Here is a 17,317-nt window from a genome sequence, read left to right on the forward strand (position 1 = left end):
TTTCTTTGTTTTTGTTGCTATGAGTGCTAAAGAGCACTTGAGTGTAAGTGCTCTTTTTAAAGAACATGGCCATCAAGCAAAACGCACATTCAACTTGTTCCTTTCTTTTTCTTGAGAGGGTTCACAATCTACTTTTTTATGATGGGGCAAACAATGAATCAAGTAACAGAAGTGTCTAAAACCAATCATTCGTTTAGAATGTGAGGGAAAATGTGCACGTGCGGACATAAATGTGTACTTTACTTTTTTACCCATTTTCTTTACTTAAAACTTTGTATTTTATCTAACATTCATCATAAAATTATTTTCCACGTCCAGCTAACACCTTTAAAACCCCATTTTGCCCCATGCTTTAGACTGAAATTGGCATCGCATGAGCACAGGGCTCAGATTACGCCCAATCAGGGCTCACCTGTTCCAGGTTCTGGTCATGAGACGTCAGCATGCTGAGCCGTGATTCGTCACCTGAGCCTTGACATGTGATGTTGTTTTCAGTTGATCGCAAGTGACAAAATTGTCTCCTTAAACTGAATTCCTGAGGGACTTATAAAGTGGACTCCACTTGGAATTTTACAGAACCTGATATTCCCACTTGGTCGCCCATCCACGTACAGTCCTGTAATAAGCAGCTGCCCACATAAAGATGATGAAGTTAATCAGGTTAAATGTTGGTTTTATGGCGACCTCTGCAGGCGAAATCGAGGTACTAAAAACAGAACACCTGGTCGCTTTTGGCTTTCACGGGTGAAACAAATTCATTAAGCTACGATAACAAGTATTTCTGAATTAATCACTGAATTTGTGACATTAGCCATGAACAGGTCCCAAAATTGCTGCTAATATTTTCTGGAAGCGGGCAATTATTTTTCAAAAGTAGTCGGTAAATGAAGGAACTAAATACCAAATACAGAGGGGGATAGTTGCAAACGACGATGCGATACCATCGCATAATCTACCACTAGGTGGCCTTATAATGTTGAATGATAACACTATACACTCACATTTAAGAATAGTTTTTGTGAAATTTTTGCTGACTTCTCCCATGTCATTCTGCACGTTAATATACATATTAATTTATCATAGGCCCTTTTGCTTTAGTTTTTCTTCATCTGTATGTGCAAAAAATCTTTCAACATATGCATGGACAGTATGTGTGTGAAAAAAAGTACGAGCAACAGAATGTAGTCTCAGTATACATGGCCAACGTCACTGGATCAGGTAACGAGCCAATCCTCCACCAAAGCAAATTCACCAGCAAGAAGTCAACGACTGCAGATTTGAGGAGCCTGTCATGCCTCATATTGAAGTTAGAAAAAAAATACTTTCCAGTTGGCTGGACATTAATACTGGTTCTTAGAAGCCAAATCATGTTGGAAGAGCCAAAATGTCTTGCTGCCCGCCGCTCTGCGTGGACACTAAAAAGAAGGTGAAGGATGTCGTGCGAGCAATTGGTTCCAATTGACAGAGGATTGGTCATGGTCAGCCTTGTGAGTGGAAATCCACGTGAGAATGGAGCATTTGGATCAGGGAGGGGCACAAGAGGCCAACAGCAGACAATAGGGGCACTCAGAGGAGTCTGGATGCTGTGGAGCAGTGGGGTGCAACTGCCTCAGACTTAACCCTTCAATGACTGTTTATGCATTACACCTAATGCAATTAGGTACCTTGTTATGTCTCAGGACATGAGATAAACCTCGCCCCCCAACTCCCAAGACTTTTTTTTTTAAATAACTTTTGTGAATGGAGTAGTATAGTTTGTATGTGTGTGTGTGTGTGTGTGGGGGGGGGGGGGGGGGGGGGGGCAAGCAACAAATCATCTATCTTTGCAACTCTTTCACCAATTAGCCAGGATCTGCCAGCTGAATACGACCGACTGCTTCCAAATGTTTCAGAGGGCCAGCGGGTCGAGCCTCAATCACAGTCTGGTTGGAAAGGTTGTTTGTTTGAACTACTCACTAGTTGACAGGGCGGGGATGGGGTCAAAAGGACTAGGGGCCGCTGCAAGGACCCCTGCCAGCCCTAGTGAGTAGCCTTTTGTCGCCAAAGCAGTGTCCGAGCTGAACCCCCACTCTCCAGGCCTGCAACAGCTGATGACAAGACCCCAGCTGCTAATTATCCGGCTGATGGAGAGTCACTGAAGTGGACCTGTCAGAGTGAGGGGTGGCCCTTGTGTCTGCAATGGTCTAAATGTAGAGGGGGGTTAAGTAAGGCTGAGGGCAGTCAGCAGAACTAAGTAGTAAGTATAAATCAATATTTCTTCTCATCAAAACTTTGTAGTCGAGTTTTATCATGAAATGACCACAAATGACTTTTGATTGCCACACAAATGATGTATACATACACTGTGCTCAAAACTGAGTAACGTGAATTTACATGGACTAAAAAGGAAATGTGTAGAAGTGTAAAATAAACAGTAACTATCTGGCTCTTTTGATTTGAGTCCATCCTAAGGTAACATCTGGGATATAGGAGCAGGACACGTTGAATTCCATATGAAATAGTCCTCAGACTGAAGTTCGCGAGCTACAAAAAAGAAAGACAAATCAATTCAACAAGTGTGTTTTGGAGCAAATAATGTGAATTTCCGGAAAACAGCAAAAACTTACAAGTTATTATTTTAGGTTTAGTGGAGGAATACACCTGCACTGAGTGTTGGTCCACACAGCACCCAGAGAGTGTTATGTCAGGAACTTTGAAGTACAACTGCAAAGAAAATAATACAATTGATCCATTGTATATCAACATATGCAATGTTATATTATTGCACACAATCTTTGGCAAATTTCAACTCCTCATCTATTCAACTAAGATGAAACTGGTACCATTTTCAAACTACAGTGGTACCTCGGTACTCGACCATAATCCGTTCTGAGGTGGTGGTCGAGCACCGATTTGTTCGAACACCGAAAGCAATTTTCCCATAAGAAATAATGGAAAGTATGTGTGCACAAGTAAATGTGCACAAGCAGTACATGATAAAGATAAATAAAGCATTATAAACCATTTTGTATAATTTACTTACGTTTTGGAGAGTGGTTGATGGCATACAGGAATGGATGTGGAGAGGACGGGAGGGAGTTACTCCTTCCATGATGACGCTAGCTAACTGCGACGCGAGGTACACCGCGTTCATATTTTGCTATAATTTCCTTCTTCGGTTCAATAGTGGTCCTCATTGTTTTCCTCTTTGCCTTCCCCTTATCACTGTCTTTCTTTGGACCCATTATTAAGGGCTAGAGCAACACGAAAAAGTTTAAATCCGGGAAGAAATACTCGAACAAACGTCTTACTCCGCTGGCGGTCTGAGTTGAACTGGCGCTTACCCGCTGGCCGAGAAGGGCCGAGGAGCGCGTTCGGGTCGGCTCGGCTCGGCTCGGCTCGGCTCGGCTAGTCGAGCACCGAAAATCTGTTTGAGGTCCGATGCATTATCTACTTGAATTTTTTGGTCGAGCACCGATTTGGTCGAGTATAGAGGCGGTCGAGTACCGAGGTACCACTGTACTATAATTTAATTAACTGTCAAGACATAAATGAACAGAAGACCCGACTAACAGAAGCTGAAACGTGTTTGGCATGAATTAGACTATCGGCTTGATGTGTGCCGTGTGATAAACGGTCACGTTGAACATCTTTGAATATTCCAAATAAAATGTATGTAAATCTTTTCAAAATGTCAGATGTGTTTTTGAGATATTCAATGTCAAAATGTGCCCAAGACCTACAGGATGTAATGTCCTGCATATTATGTATCTTGTACTGTATGTATAGCTGTAGTTTAATACATGTATAAATGAAGAGTTTCTACAATAGAGTGTATTAACCTACTTTGAGGTAGGCTGTGAGGTCAATACAAATGGGGTCAGTGGGTCCTGCTGCTGGCCCTGAAAAGCTGACCCTGCCTTCCATTGTGACTTCACGAGATTTAGGAAACTTTTGTCCTGAATATTCACAAGTAGAAAAGAAATCATTAGCTTCTTTCCAAGGACTCTTTGGATACGCATCACTCACCAAGTACCCATGTCAGCAGGTTCTTCTCCTTGGAAACATCCACATGTCCAGAGCTCACTTTAACATCCACAGAACCCATTTGAGGCCTGCACCAAAAAAAAAAAAAAAAAAACAACAAAAAAATACAGCTCAGTGGTTCTCAAGTTTTTCACTATCACTCATTTTTGTACTAGTCTCTCTTAAAATAGTTGCAAAATAATAACAAAACAAAAATAACTATAATAATTACAGTAACAGTACTGTACTTGAGAAGTTATATGAAGGGGGCATTAAATCAAGAGACCATCCAACTTCTGTATATAATCATGCATTAAAGGTGATGTGATGAACAAAGCAAAATTGCAAAGTCTAAAATGTGTCTTCTCCTGTTTACCTGTTAAAAAAAGGTAGGTGTGCTTCACAGTATTCAAAACTGTTCTTCACACTCTCATGAAGTTTCAGAGTCACTGACACAAGGAGATGGTTTTCCTCTTCCCTTAGTTGGTACGAACCAAGTATGGCTGGGACAGGCACCTATTTGAGATTTCAAGATTCTGTTAGCAGTTGAGTGGGAATAAATGTATGTTTACAAGAAATGAGTATTTTAACCTGTGATGTGTAGCCACACAATCGGAAGGGCTCCATAGGAGGAGAAAAGTGAAACTTGTACGGCCCGGAGAAGGATGAGCTGTCGTAGTTGTCGACACTAAGGGCAGAAAGGATGCTGGGATCCAGCGAAGTGACACAATGATGCACCAGAACATCTTGCAGGGGTGACCCATTTGGTGGCAGAGTGAGGGTCACGGTGACTTCTGGGAGAACCCCTTCCACTTCACACTGTTGAAAGTGAGACACAGTACAATGAGGGACACAATTGCCAAAATTTTTGTTTGCTTTTGCTTCCCGCTTACTTTGCACATCACTGTGCCATACACGTCCCATGTGTCCTGTTTACTCGGGTCACCAAATTGCATAGAGCGCACAGTTTCTGTCAGTGCTGTATTCACTACAGCACGTCCCCGGTGAAAGCCCGTCTTCCACGCTGGCTGCTTCTGACTCCCAGCAGGAGGGGGCACAGAAGATGCGGTAGGTGCCAGGACAGAGGGCTCGTCGAGAGGTGTACCAAAAGGGCAAATCTGCATAAGCATGGAGGGAAGGTTTGCCAGGCGAGAGTCCATCACCTCATTATCTAGCTTACCCCCTGGGCCCAGGAGATATTTCTGTAAACCAAGCAGAAATGTGATGCCCTGTGAGACGGACACCACATTGGCGAGAGGTGGACGGGGCTCCAGGGGGACGTCAACGAGACCCAGACAAGCTAATATGAGAGGTCCGTGAGTGATGACCACCACTGGCCAGAGCGTTTCTTGGCCAGGACCAACACGGAGCTCAAAAGCAGGGGTCTTAGGACATCGGCTGCAGTCATCTCGGAGAAGGACGAATGGCTTGTGTGGGTCTGAGAGACCCAGCTCGGTGAGCAGGAGTCTGAGCACAGAGCTGTCCACTGGAACCGTTGCATACAAGGAGCCTCCTAGTATCTTGGCACGATGCTCCACTGTAGCAAACCTCCTACGAGTGACACATGTTACAAACACAAGCTGTAATCTCATGGGAAGTGAATGTTAGCGTTTTCCATCTCACTAACTATGACGTAGAACAGCTGTCGGAGTTTTAATCCCAACTTTCCTCAAGTACATTGGTCAACATTACCCAAATTTGAAGTTTATTTTAATGTTCAGTTTTTGTTGTACAGTATACTTATTTTTTATTATCCTGAGACTTACCTACTGTACAAAGTAGTGAATGAAATTTATAAATCAATAAGTAATTAGTTAATTACAATGATTGTTTTACGTTGTGTTTCTGTGTTGTACAATATTTCCAATCAATGAAAATGGTCTTCGGGAAATTGGATAATGATTAAAGTTATGCAAGTTTGAAAGAAGGATTCGACAAAAAGTAATATTTAAATGAAACGACAAAATATCTGTCGAAGAATGTTCGTTTGTAAATCTAAATTTAAAACATTTCTCATATCTAGAATAATGCAACATACGAACCTTGAAAAGCGAACGGAAGCATTTTGACCTTTATCGTGAGTAATAATCCACAAAGCACGGAAACTCATTTTTCCGGTTGATCCACGTCACACCATACACACACAAATGCAAGTTAAAAAAGATACAAATTTCACATTTTGCTAATTCTCAGAGGAATCTATACATATACGGACACACGCACTATTACTTCCTGTTCTTGAACCACGTGATAACCAGCATCAATCACCTGACAGGAACGCATGCGCAGAGGCAAGCCGCCTCTATCGTCTCCACCCTTCGCTCTCTCTCCTCTCTATACAGGAAGCAAGACCCGCTAGCCAGCTAGCTGTCAATAAAGGGCAAAATTGGAGGAAATTAGCAAATCCATGTCGAGGTCGGCGTCATTGCCGACCTTCCGCTCCTCCATTCAAATTTTATTTCTTCCCATCGGCAGCTGATCCTTAAAGATGGCGACGACTGCTCAGCTTTTCGAGGTAAATTGATTCCTACCTTCCAGAGTTTTTTTTAGCCATCACTAGCTAGCTGGCTAACCATTTTGAACACTCGCGGTTCTTCACCTTATGTGTGTAATTTTATGGATCCGCTTTATCGCCCCACATTTTTTTTTTCTGATGCGCTTTGCATATCCTGCACGGTGTTTTGCAACAACGTCAGTAAAAGTAGTTTTGACGGGATCTGAACTCTGTGCGTGTTTGTCTGTGGTTGCTGTGAGATGACCAACAATAATATTTTGATTTGTGAACATCAGGAGCCTTTTGACGCAGATGAGTACATTGAGAGACTGGCCTGGAGGACTCCCGGGGGAGGCTCCAAAGGAGGAGCCGAAGCATTCGACCCAAAACGGTACTAAAAGCCTCATTTAATTCCAAACCTGATGTGTTCGCGATCACACATATACATGTTTTGGATTAAAAAATTTTCTTGCTTACTCAGTGCAGCTTTGCTTTTTTCCTACACTGATATCCTGTGGACTTTCTTATGACCGCAAGCAGCTTAATTAAGTCATTGCACTTAATTTTCTTGAATGTCACCCATAATTTACATTGAAATTATTTATATTAATCATACATTCTTATATAGTGATAACATGACGCTAGTTTATCCTCAGAAAAACTAATTGCATTTAACAACATTTACACAATTATTTTAACACAATTATTTAACACATTTAGTCATTCTGAATTAATTTAACACAATTTAACACAATTATTTAGTCTTGTTCAGTTGCTTGAGTCACCATTAACTTTTATGAAATATTTGGTAATGAGAAATACCAGTTTAAAAAATGTATATATGGATGTTTTTGTTTGTAGAAAGACAAAAACAAAGCTAGTACTAAATCTGACAAATAGTTATGGTCATTAGGCATTAATTGAGTAAAATAAAACCAATACTTACACACTGAGCTTTTTGCTCACAATACTGTTTCTCTATTATATTTTGGTCACTGAAAGTTTTGATCCTGTTTATGCTTGTGAAAGTTATTTTTCATTAGCAAAAACGCCATGACACTTTTGCTGTATGTTTTTATCCTTCTTGCCTTATCTACTTCCTGCACAAAACTGTTGCCACCACCTCGTCTGAAGCTATTAGTAAGGAGTCAGAGACAACATATCTTTGGAGGCCACCATTTTTGAGTCACCAACCAGGGAATGAGTGTCTGCTGGGAACGGCTGGGAGATGTCTTTAAGCTGCAGCCGTTGCTTAGGGAATTAGTCAGAAGATTATACACTCATCATTTCAGGATGTTTCCTGCTCTGTGAAATATGCTGCTGACTTAGAACATTTGCTCTGTAGCTCTGATGGCGTTCAAAAATGCAGCTGACGAAGCTGCTCGAACTACTTAAGGCTGTGGGCCCAAGAATTAAGAATGTGACGCTATTTTCTGCCTAATAACCACTATATGACTGCGAGGTCAGTGGGACAAGTTTAGGACTTGATTACTTTTACAGGCAAACTGTAAATAATTCCAGATGAATTCTGCAACTTACCGACATGTTTTCTTTTGCGGCAGGTTATTGGTCGAGTTTCAGAACCACATTGAGGAGCTGAAACAATTGGATGAGAAAATACAGCGGCGGGTGGAAAAGTTGGAGCATCACTGTCATCGTGAAGCTAAGGAATTTGCCCATAAAGTGCAGGATCTGCAGAGGAGCAACCAGGTGTGCTGTTTGGACGAATTAGTAACATTAGTGCCATTTGTACTTGGAATGGACCTTTTTTTTTTTTTTTTTAAATCGTTTTGGACAAGTGTATTCTTATTTTGATTTTAATAGAAATAATACACCCAACAAAAATGTATTGAAAAAAGTTTAATTTAAAAAAAAAAATGATCAGACAAAATAATGTATACTGATTTTTAAATCTGTTTTAATGTACGAGCATTCATAGCCTGGGCAAAAAAATAGCTCATGATAGTTTGTGTAGAACCTATTTAACAGCCACAATTAAGTAGTCAGAGACTACTGTAAACAGATTTTGTAAACCACCCATCCTGCATTCTGCCATTTGTGCAAAACTCAATATCACAATTCACCTCATTTTCAAATTTTCAATTTTTAAAATGACAGATAATTGCACAGCTCTCCTTGAAATCATCATGTCACATGATTTGCATCCTGCTCTTTTCCAGGTGGCCTTCCAGCATTTTCAGGAGCTCGACGAGCATATCAGTTATGTGGCAACCAAAGTTTGCCACCTAGGCGATCAACTTGAAGGTGTGAACACTCCTCGACAACGCGCCGTAGAAGCTCAGCGTCTGATGACGTACTTCAATGAGTTCTTGGATGGGGATCTGCGTAGCGATGTCTTCAATAACCCAGAGAAGGTGTGTATGATTTTACCTCTCCTTATGCTGTTGTTATTTAGCTGGAGGTGAGACTATGGAGAATTAAGAAGTAAACCCCCCATAATAACTTGTCACATTCATCCCCTAGGTTGCATCCCACAGATAATTAGAAATAATAATCTGTCATTTGCTGTTTGACAGTTTGCTGTTTGACTAGCATGGATTTTGACATGCTTGTGTCAAACCTAATTATGTGTGATAGCAGCAAACATGATGCTACAACAAAGTTGTACTTTTTGTACATGTACTTGTAGGCGGCCAATGCCCTCTGAAAGTGTAATTAATCTTAATTGGAGTTTTACATGAGCTTTGCAAGGATGAGGGTTGCGAGTCAGCGAATGCGAGGAGGTCAATCCGAGAATCAGGAGCTCACTTTCTAGAAAGGGATGCAGAAATGTTGGTCCAGATTCCCTTTCCTGAGCATACCTCCAGATGAGGGGTGGAAAGAGAAAAGTTGCAAGTGAATAGCTGGAGGGGAATGGCTTTGCTAATCCTTCTGAAAGGGAGGGATGGCCCGCCAGCGTGGAGACAAGTGCTGCTAAACCCTGACTGCAGGGAGACGGCTACATTACTTACATGGGATTTAGCTAATCTTAGCTGGGGGACAGATACTTAGAAAACCTTCGCTGAGCAGAAAGGCTGGATCCTCCTCACGGGAGCAGAGTAATGATGTTAGCTGAGGCAGGCATCTGCGGGAACAGAGGAGTTGCAGACGGCGGGCCTTTCGTGGGTCCGGGGCTTTTTACAGTCAGCGTGTATGTCAGAAGGGGAGGGGGGGGAGGGGTCCCCTCCTCTCATTTTTTTTTCAGACAGATATCCCCGGCCGGACAGATTATTGAAAGCGATTTGGAATCCTTCAGGATTACAGGCCATTGAGAAAAGCCAAGCCAATAAAGAGCTGGATGTGCTGCTAAGTCAGGACCGCTGGTGCCGATGGCCAGGTGAGCGCCGCCTGTCTGTTATCAGCCGGCTGTTCAACACGACGAGGCGGAGGAGGGCTGCTTTAAGATGATGATCCCCCTAGTGGAGACACTGCCGGCGGCCTTCCTTTTTTTTATTTCAGAAACGTCCACCTCTCATGGTCATGATGGTCTCTCTCTCTCTCTTGCTCATTTTCTCCCACGCGCTGACTTCCTCTCCCTTCTTCAGATTAAAGAGGCTGCTGATATCATTCAGAAGCTGCATCTCATTGCCCAGGAGCTGCCATTCGACAGGTGAGTCAGGCATCCTGGAGGCAGCTTTAGACAAGGGCACTGGCAAACAAGAGGAAGGTGCTGTATTAAGCATGTAAACTGTTCATCAAAGTCTAAGCCGATTTTTACATCTGAAAGCGTTTTAAATTTTAATAGGTTTCTAGAAACAAAGCTCTGACTCATGGGGTACTTGGTGGCGTAGGTGTATCGCAGATCTGCTGCAAGATCTAGCCCAAGATTCTGCCTTTACTAAGATAATAATGGTCATTTTTAATTGAAAGTGTGTAAAAGGTAATAATTAAACGATATTTATTTTTCATTCATGTGGCTGTGGTCTGCAGTGGTAAATACCGCTAATTGCTCTGCAGGTGTCTAATATTTGTTAGTGCCTGTATTTAGATACTAGAAATTTAGATTCCTAATATTATAAGCATTTTTTACAACTCATTTTCTCCACCTATATAATTCTTTTTACAAGATCTGATGTAGATGTTAGTTATGTGCACCAAGGGAAAAAGTCAGGCAGTGGTTTGTTTGTGTAAACATATGCCAATAAACAACTTAAAAAGGGATACTACATTTATGTAGCCATTTTCAGCAGTAAAAAGTAAAGTTTTGTCTAATTTGATAGTTCTGGTACGATCAATACCTTTAAAAACACATTTTTCCACTTGTCCATTGAAAATGGCATCGTATGTGCACAAGGCTAAGAGAACACCCAATCACGGCTCAATTTATGAAGGTCATATGACCAAACCAGAAGAGGTGAGCCGTGATTGGTCATTATTTGCGAACGTAGCACGGTGGGAACATGTGTTTCTAAAGGTTTTAATTGTACATAATAAATATTTTCCATGATCAAATTTTAGACAAAATATTCCCAATTTTAGACTAAATATTCATATTGAAAATAGCTGAACAAGTACCGTTTGAAGCGTATTTAAATGTACATGAAAAATAATTACATTATCAAACTATACACTATTATTTTTTTCCTGCTAAAATTGTTAAATATGTTCATTATGCCTTTAACAACGTTTAAAAAAACGGTCTCTGATTGATTTAATGCTTCTTTTCGTCTTATGACGTTGTGCACGTGTATATTATGAACTGTCGTCTGTTAGTAAAAGTGATTGTAGCATGCCACACTAATCCTTCTCTGTTCGATTTTGTGGTCTAAACAGATTTGCAGATGTCAAAGCCAAAATTGCAAGTAAGTTTCCTCCATGATTTTGCATTGGCAGTACTGTCCACTGAAAGGTGTTTTCTGAGGGATTTTTTTTATTGTTTTTTTTTCTTTTTCTTTCAGGTAAGTACCATGACCTGGAGCGGCAACTAATCCAGGAGTTCACCGCTGCACAGCGCAGGGGAGAGATTGGACGAATGCGGGAGGTGGCAGCAGTTCTTCTACATTTCAAGGTGACCTCAAGCCGCTGTAATTCTAGAAAATGTACACAGTAGATTTTTTTTTTTGTCCCTTTATTCAATCTTCATAAATTGGCTTCTGTGAAGTTTTTCCGACCGTCACTAAAAATTGCAACCATTGTGTTGTTTTCTGAAGGGCTATGCTCATTGTGTAGATGTCTACATCAAACAATGTCAGGAAGTAAGTGAGGATTTTGTTTACATTAAGAGGGTTCTTTTTTGTCATCTTGGAAAAATATCTGTATTAAGTTCTTGTCTTGGTTCTAGGGTGCTTACATGAGGAATGATGTGTTTGAAGACACAGCAGTCCTCTGCCAAAGGGTCAACAAACAAGTGGGCGAGGTCTTCAGCAGTCCGGAGACCGTCATGGCCAAACTGATCCAGAACATTTTTGAAAACAAATTACAGGTTTCCTCACTTGACAATTTAAAGTGACTGTCCTTAAGTGGTTTTTCATTTGCATGATTCTGACTGGCTTCGTTTCTGCAGGCTCATGTCAGGGAAAAACTGGATGACACACGGCACTCCGACGTGGAACAGTACCTCAAGAACCTTTATGACCTTTACACAAGGTAAGCCATTCCTTCTTTTCGTTTCCTTTTCATATGCACAGCGATCTTCATCCAAATATTTTCTGTGTTGAAACACTCCAGAACCACATTATTAGCCACCAAGCTCAGCGAATTCAACCTGGGCTCTGACAAGCACACGTTTCTATCAAAGCTCATAAAGAGCATATTCTCCGCCTACTTGGAAAGCTACATTGACATGGAGAAAGACTACCTTCGCACACGCGGCGCCATGATTCTCCAGCGTTATTACGACTCCAAGAACCATCAGAAACGCCCGATTGGCACTGGCAGGTCTGTTTACATTTGAATGTTTTTTCCCTTGTTTAACAAGCATATACTGATGTGAACGTGTTTTCCTGTGTAGTATCCAAGAACTGAAGGAGAGAATCAGACAACGCACTAACCTACCACTGGGCCCCAGCATTGACACACATAGGGAGACTTTTCTGTCTCCAGAATTGGTGGTCAACCTGCTGCAGGAAACACGGCATGCCTTTGAGAGATGTCAAAGGGTGAGCCTACAAGTCTAACTCGAGAACACTGTGTATACGATACACTTAAATTCCTGCTGTGCTCAATGCAAAATTTGCACTGTGGCTTTTTTGTTCATGGCGATGCAGCTTTCAGATCCTGCCGACCTGCCCAAGAATGCCTTCGTAATCTTCCTGCTGCTGGTCGAGCATCTTTGTGTGGACCACATTGACTATGCTTTGGAGATCGGCCTTTCAGGTGCAGTCGCCTCAAATGATGTTAGAGAACCAAGACAGAGTGAAGCGTCATGGATATTTGCTTACTTTGACTCTAGCCTGGACTGAAGTGCATTTAATATAAGGATGGGCACAATATTTTTGGATGAAAAATGGCAAAAAGGCATTTTATTTATTTATGTATTTATTTTGTCCGAAGGACAATTAAAATTGAAATACTGTCTTGCGTTGATGCAAAAACTGCTCCCAACGGTTATCTGACTGAATTTCTCACGCACACGCAGAAGAAAGATGAGGGCATCACCTGGTAGACAATTACTGTCAAGTGTTTCAACCTGTCGAGAAAAGAAATCACTGCCCAGCTTCCAACTCCAAAATAAACACACAAACAAAGCATAGCCTACAATACAATAGCACTAGTAAGCTTTTATTTTAAATTTGACCTTCGTAGCTTTGGTAGCAGAGTGTCTAGCTTGAGTCGACACAACTCTGTTTTTATTGCCATCACATCACATCTCTACCAACAGTTACACACCTCCATTAAAAATAAAAATCATATTCAATCACTGATTGAGGATCTTAAGAAACCGCTAGTGAAATACGTTATCATAAACCGTTGGTATGCATTGTCATTGTATGATACTGAACTAGCTGCCAACTAACTTTGTGGTGCATTTAAACACTGTCAGACATTTTCATCCTTAGACACAAAACATGTCTATCAGTGCATTAAACTTTAAATACTAGTTGGGCTTCCTATCAATCTAAAAAAAAAACAGCTGATATAGCAAGAAGAATGACTGGGATGAAATTACTTTGATATTTTACTTAATTACAATAAATGTTCCATCCAGTCACTATTTGACATTATGTAATGAAATAACTAAGTCTTTTGACTTCCATTTGAATGGTTAGTATGTCAGTGAATCAAAATAAAAAATAAACCTGTGTTTATTATATGTAACTATTCTAACATTTACCACCATTAGTCCCCTTTAAACACTGAACATGTATAATATTCAGAGCCATAGTATACAGTTTTTTTTTAATTTGAATCAATCATTTATAGGACTGCAGGCTGCTGTGTGTGACCTTACAGTCCACAACCAAAGTCTTGTTGGCGCCAGGCGATGAGTGGAAAAAGTCACTTTTTTTTCCCCTTTTGGTGTTTTGGTTTTCAGCCAAGCATTTCTCATTTTTGGTTTTCATTTCGATGCATCCCTAGCGTTTACTGATTATAATTCAAAATGCATTATTGGTAACACTGAGTGTATAATCTGATTATGTTCTCACTCTCTCGTTTTTATATAGCAATTCCCTCTTCAGATGCCAAAAATGCCAACTTGTACTTCCTGGATGTGGTCCAGCAGGCAAACTCTATATTTCATTTGTTTGACAAGCAGTTCAACGACCAGCTCATGCCTCTAATAAGGTTTGTTCACAGTAAAACACTTATTTACAGTCTTACACACTTTCTGAACACGTCTTGGTATATAAATAATTCAACTTTCGCAAAGATGAGTTTTTGTTCTACACAACTCTAAATCATATTTATGAACAGGTTTATGACCACGGAGCGACGAGTCCTGACAATGTCAATCAAAACTACGATTGCACGTGTTTTTTTTTGTGTGCTCTTCAATTTGGCTCGAACGGTCTTTGTATTTGGATTCAGTTTGAAACATGACCTCAAAGGTTTGCCTTCAGTTTTAAAATGTATGTTTGCAGTTCATCTCCAAAGTTGGCCGAGTGTTTGCACAAGAAGAAAGAAGTCATCGAACAAATGGAAGTGAAACTGGACACAGGAATAGACAGGTGAGTGTTTTCTCGCAGACAGCCCACTTTGTGTTTGCTTGTAGATTTTAAAATGCTACTCGTTTGTGATGGCTGTGCTTGTTCCGTATGCCGCAGAACGCTCAACTGCATGGTGGGACAAATGAAGCACATTTTGGCAACAGAACAGAAGAAGACCGACTTCAAGCCAGAGGACGAGAACAATGTCATGATCCAGTACACTACAGTAAGTCTGACACAAGCTATGAAAAGTGCCAAATTCCATTTTATTTTATTTTTTTAAAATGGCTTCCCACCCGTTTCTATTGAGCAGGCCTGTGCCAAGGTTTGTGCCTACGTCAGCCGGCAGGTGGAACACGTCCGCAAGTCTATGGATGGCAAGAATGTGGACACGGTGCTGACAGAGTTGGGTGTTCGCTTCCACCGCCTCATTCATGAGCACCTGCAGCAGTACAACTACAGCTCCATGGGAGGCATGCTGGCCATCTGCGACGTTGCTGAATACCGACGATGCGCCAAGGATTTCAGGGTGAGCGCGGGACAGAGGTCCACGGCAAAACATGGCCTTTTGTACAAACGCTCAGCCTGTAATACGCCAACTCCTGCCTGTAGAAGGAAAAAAAAGCATGGCATCCATGCTTTTTCACATTTTGTTTTGGTTTAGTTTTCTTTATTAAGCCTGTTTCTGCCAATGGAAGAAAAAAAAAATCTTTTTTTATTGTCAGATGAAGCCTCTTACTACTGGGGCAGAGAGATTTTTTTTTCTTCAACCGTCAGAAGTCTGTTTCTTTCAGTGGGAAAAAAAGTTTTTTTTTTTTTTTTTAACTGTCATTCAGAAGCCCATTTATGTATGCTCATTTATTTCCTTTTTTTTTTTTTTTTTTTGCAAAGAGGTTCTTCCCAAACTACTTCCCAAAAATTACGCTTGGCAGAAAAAGTCTTCTGATGGTAGCATACATACACACACCGCACAAGCAAACACAGTGCTAAAGTTTGGACACACCTTTCCATTCATGCGTTTTCTTTATTTTCATGACGATTTATTTTACAAAATGTAATATATTATGAAAATCTCAATTTCATTTTTGGAGACATGGCCTGACATGACATGACATAATTTTGTGAATGTGAACATAGTACGCATGCTCCCCATTTGTGGATTAGTGGTGACAATTGGTTTCCATACTGTACTACATGTACGTTCTAAAATAATCATTTAAAGGAGCTCAAGGAGTGATTTTTAGTACAGAAAATGCCTTTATTACCTCAGCCATAATCTCCATGTCATCTAATTCTGAATGTGTGGATTCTCCCTCTTTGATCTCTTGTTGTGCTTTTTTACAATTCTGTGAAATCCCATCTGTGCATCCATCCTGCAGGTGCCTCTGGTGCTGCAGCTCTTCGACACACTGCACGCCCTGTGTAACCTCCTCGTCGTTGCCCCTGACAACCTGAAGCAGGTGTGTTCAGGCGAGCAGCTCACCAACCTGGACCGCAACCTCCTACACGCTTTCGTCCAGCTCAGAGTGGACTACCGATCGGCCCGTCTGGGTCGCCACTTTAGCTAATGACCGGGCCGACGCTTGACAGACACCCTCCGTCCAGTACCGCAGTCCGCCGCAATGCTTCAGTGAGTTGATGCACTTTGGATAGAGACACCGCCGCCTTGGAGAGCGCAGCTGTCCGCCTTGACGACTCTTCTGGGGATGGCATCAAAGACATGGTGGCGACTGTTCCTTGAATGTGGGATACCGTGCATTTGACCTCTCGCTTCAAATGTGTTCTCAATTTCCTTTGTTTTTAAATACTAATCTATCACGCATTTACACATGATGTTTCACCATAAATGGACATTGATTTATCTGCTTATGTACAAAGACACATTATTTTTGATTGTGCCAACTATATAAATTCTCTGGCTGCTCTTGTGCATCCAGAATAAACCCTCAAGCTGCTGTAAAGGGAGACAGAAAATGTCTTGAGTCGTCCCGAGAAGCATGCGATAGAGCTCTGTCCGGATAAGAGAGACACATGACCACCCCGCTGACCGTTGACCTCTGAGCACAAAGCAAATGTCAAGAGGCCACTGCAGTGAAGTGAGCTCCAAACTCGAAACCGGTCTGAGAACCTCTTCAGAGGTTTGGGTGGTCCTTTGTTAGCTCGGATGACTGCTGCGATGGGTCACCGAGTATGTGTCACTGTAATTGCACAGATCAACACTTGCTCAAAGACGTTCCCTGGTGAGAAGTGCACCGTTTCTGGGTCAGGGGAGTTTGAAATATTGACCTTTTCTGATTAAAGAAACACACCAGGGAGGACCTCTTCACACAGGGCTTTAATGACGGTTGCTGTCGTTTTGCACTACGAGAGGAGGTAGATGATGCCCGCCGCTGCCTGGAAATGTCTTCTCCGCAAAGCTGCTCCCCGTGTACTGCTGTTTACCTTAACCACAGATTCATTAAACAAAAACGATGCATTTTATCTTTGGCCTTATCCTCAAGGAGACGAGCCACCACGCCGAGTTGGCCCAGCGCTTTATTATGTGTGAATGTCACTTTCAAAGTGAGATGAAGCCCCTTCCCGTTTCTATGGAAGTCATCAAGTATTCATGGGAATTCTCGCCACTAGACTAAAGTTCCTCCTTCGACTTGGGGAAGTGAGCGGCGCCGGAGGGGATTAGATATCTCTGGCTTGATGAATTGTGTGCAGTAGTCATGGACGGGGGTGAGAT

General features: G+C 41.6%; 2 protein-coding genes across 2 annotated transcripts; one reads left to right on the forward strand and one right to left on the reverse strand.

Annotated features, from left to right (window-relative positions):
• Window positions 1–2,253: 2,253 nt before the first annotated feature.
• On the reverse strand, window positions 2,254–6,248 carry ap5m1 (adaptor related protein complex 5 subunit mu 1). Its single transcript, XM_088433292.1, has 8 exons — window positions 6,048–6,248; window positions 4,899–5,556; window positions 4,597–4,824; window positions 4,382–4,521; window positions 4,009–4,094; window positions 3,826–3,938; window positions 2,607–2,703; window positions 2,254–2,523 (listed from the first exon to the last, which is right to left on the reverse strand). Exons 1-8 carry the CDS (start codon window positions 6,113–6,115, stop codon window positions 2,447–2,449), a joined length of 1,467 nt encoding a protein of 488 aa, XP_088289418.1. The 5' UTR covers window positions 6,116–6,248; the 3' UTR covers window positions 2,254–2,446.
• Window positions 6,249–6,315: 67 nt separating this feature from the next.
• exoc5 (exocyst complex component 5) lies at window positions 6,316–16,547 on the forward strand. Its single transcript, XM_088433848.1, has 18 exons — window positions 6,316–6,520; window positions 6,796–6,890; window positions 8,062–8,209; window positions 8,680–8,874; window positions 10,045–10,109; window positions 11,273–11,301; window positions 11,398–11,507; window positions 11,650–11,694; window positions 11,781–11,921; window positions 12,003–12,085; window positions 12,167–12,376; window positions 12,450–12,597; window positions 12,706–12,814; window positions 14,104–14,224; window positions 14,521–14,607; window positions 14,704–14,812; window positions 14,900–15,115; window positions 15,966–16,547. Exons 1-18 carry the CDS (start codon window positions 6,494–6,496, stop codon window positions 16,152–16,154), a joined length of 2,127 nt encoding a protein of 708 aa, XP_088289974.1. The 5' UTR covers window positions 6,316–6,493; the 3' UTR covers window positions 16,155–16,547.
• The last annotated feature ends 770 nt before the right edge of the window (window positions 16,548–17,317 follow it).

The sequence above is a fragment of the Hippichthys cyanospilos genome, chromosome 14, assembly GCF_059441005.1.
Source record: "Hippichthys cyanospilos isolate Australia breed blue-spotted pipefish chromosome 14, RoL_Hcya_1.0, whole genome shotgun sequence".
NCBI lineage: Eukaryota > Metazoa > Chordata > Actinopteri > Syngnathiformes > Syngnathidae > Hippichthys > Hippichthys cyanospilos.

Bases quoted from the DNA above. Each gene is read 5' to 3' on its own strand.
- ap5m1 (XM_088433292.1), bottom strand. From the start codon at position 6,115: ATGAGTTTCCGTGCTTTGTGGATTATTACTCACGATAAAGGTCAAAAT. The intron at 4,825-4,898 runs GTAAGCGGGAAG...CACTTTCAACAG, and splicing joins ATGGCACAGTGATGTGCAAA to TGTGAAGTGGAAGGGGTTCT. The intron at 4,095-4,381 runs GTAAACAGGAGA...TTTTTGGTGCAG, and splicing joins CACCTACCTTTTTTTAACAG to GCCTCAAATGGGTTCTGTGG.
- exoc5 (XM_088433848.1), top strand. From the start codon at position 6,494: ATGGCGACGACTGCTCAGCTTTTCGAG. The intron at 6,521-6,795 runs GTAAATTGATTC...TGTGAACATCAG, and splicing joins CGACTGCTCAGCTTTTCGAG to GAGCCTTTTGACGCAGATGA. The intron at 12,598-12,705 runs GTGAGCCTACAA...ATGGCGATGCAG, and splicing joins CCTTTGAGAGATGTCAAAGG to CTTTCAGATCCTGCCGACCT.